The 1,538-nt window shown below is 57.7% G+C and overlaps 1 protein-coding gene across 1 annotated transcript in view; it reads right to left on the reverse strand.

Moving 5' to 3' along the window:
• Positions 1-1,154, reverse strand: part of NUBP2 (nucleotide binding protein 2) — a gene marked incomplete at its 5' end in the record, with an annotated part of 2,859 nt that extends 1,705 nt beyond the window's left edge. The window contains 2 exons of the mRNA XM_010142481.1: positions 156-354; positions 1,036-1,154. Of these exons, the coding sequence (XP_010140783.1) occupies positions 156-354; positions 1,036-1,154 (318 nt within the window). The remainder of the gene's footprint in view (positions 1-155; positions 355-1,035) is intronic.
• Positions 1,155-1,538: the final 384 nt, after the last annotated feature.

Genomic DNA, 1,538 nt, shown 5'->3' on the forward strand with positions numbered 1-1,538 from the left:
TGTCCCATCCAAGGGATCTGAACCCACTCCTGCGGACCAGGAGCCTCGGAGCAGGCCAAGGAACAAGCTGCCCAGCAAAGCCTGGTCCCAAGCACCATCTCACAGAGGGTTCACAGAAGGTTCCGCGAGCAGGAAACACCAAAACCCAGCTGTACCGTTTTTCTTGGGTCCTCTCCACACCACGGCTTCATCCGGCTTCTCCAGCAAGAACCCGATGGACATGAGCGAGATGCTCTTGCCTTGGTCCACAAAGACGGGCACCCAGCCGCTGTCACACTGGTGCACGGCACTGTCCTGCACCCGGAACATCCGGGGTATGCTGGGGCCGCACAGGTCCACGTCCAGGATCCCCACCTGCGGGCCAGGAGGCAGAGCCCTTCAGCGGCAGCATCCCGCTGCCTTCCTGCCTCAGCCGGGGGAGGCAGCACCCGGATTTCAGAGCAAACACCTCACCCAGCGGGCTCTGGAGCTCAGCAGCCAGATCTGACACACCATTTCCAAGAACTGCTTTAAAGTTTGAGACCCTCCCTGCCTCCTGCCCTCCAAGGGGCATTTCCTGGGTACTTCCAGGCACTCTGGGGAGATCTTTATGCCAGACACCTCGGGATCGAAGCAGCACTGGCTGCACAGAGCCGCTGAGAAATCCCTGGGGACTTCAGCTTGTCTCATGCCCACACAGGTCCCCTTTGTCCCCATCGCAACACCGTCCTTCTGCTCACCCCCTTCACCGCACAAAGTGTTACACCACAAACCAGCACAGTCATTTCTCAGTGTCTCAGTTTCCAAACCAACAACAAATCTTGGGGGATTTCAGTCTCCTGGATGAAAGGGAAGTGAACTGCAATTTCCTGCCTTGGATCAAGCAAACGCGGACAAAGGAATCACTCAAACTGCTGTGACAGACAGTGTTTCCACAGGGAATCCACACACTGCCTGCACAGGACACACATGTACGTGAAGGACGAGCAAATCCCAGTCCGGCTGGAGGTCAGGAAGGAGAAGACAGAGCTCAGCATCCCCCAGACACCTGCTCACCTTCTTCCCGGAATGCCGCAGCGCCAGAGCCAGCTGGGTGGAGACGGTGCTCTTCCCCACACCGCCCTTCCCGGAGAGCACCAGGAGGATGTGCTGCACCCCAGCCAGGTTGCTTCGCTCTGGAAGAAACGATAACGAGGCATGAGAGTCTCTTCTGATCTGAGACAGCAGCAGCACCTGACCTGTGTGTCAGCACAGAGCCACGGGTCTCCACTGAGGGTGTCAGTAGCTATCGCCACTCCGACTAGTGTGGTTTAAGTGTAAGAGAGAGGGAAAGGAGGAGTGGATGTGCCATAGCCCTTTTGCCATCAGAAGAAGGATAATAAGAGCAATGGTAGTAAAGAGGCTGTGGGGAGCAAAGGCTTTGTCCGATGACCTAAGCGGCAATTGGGCAGCAAAGCAATAAACACCCGCTGGGCCCCGTCATGCTGTGCCTATGTCAGCTTTGGCCTGACCCCTCCCAGGGCATGGCGGGGGGGGTTGGTGTGGGCTCCAGGCCGCGG

Source organism: Buceros rhinoceros, unplaced genomic scaffold (genome assembly GCF_000710305.1).
Source record: "Buceros rhinoceros silvestris isolate BGI_N320 unplaced genomic scaffold, ASM71030v1 scaffold24608, whole genome shotgun sequence".
Lineage (NCBI taxonomy): Eukaryota > Metazoa > Chordata > Aves > Bucerotiformes > Bucerotidae > Buceros > Buceros rhinoceros.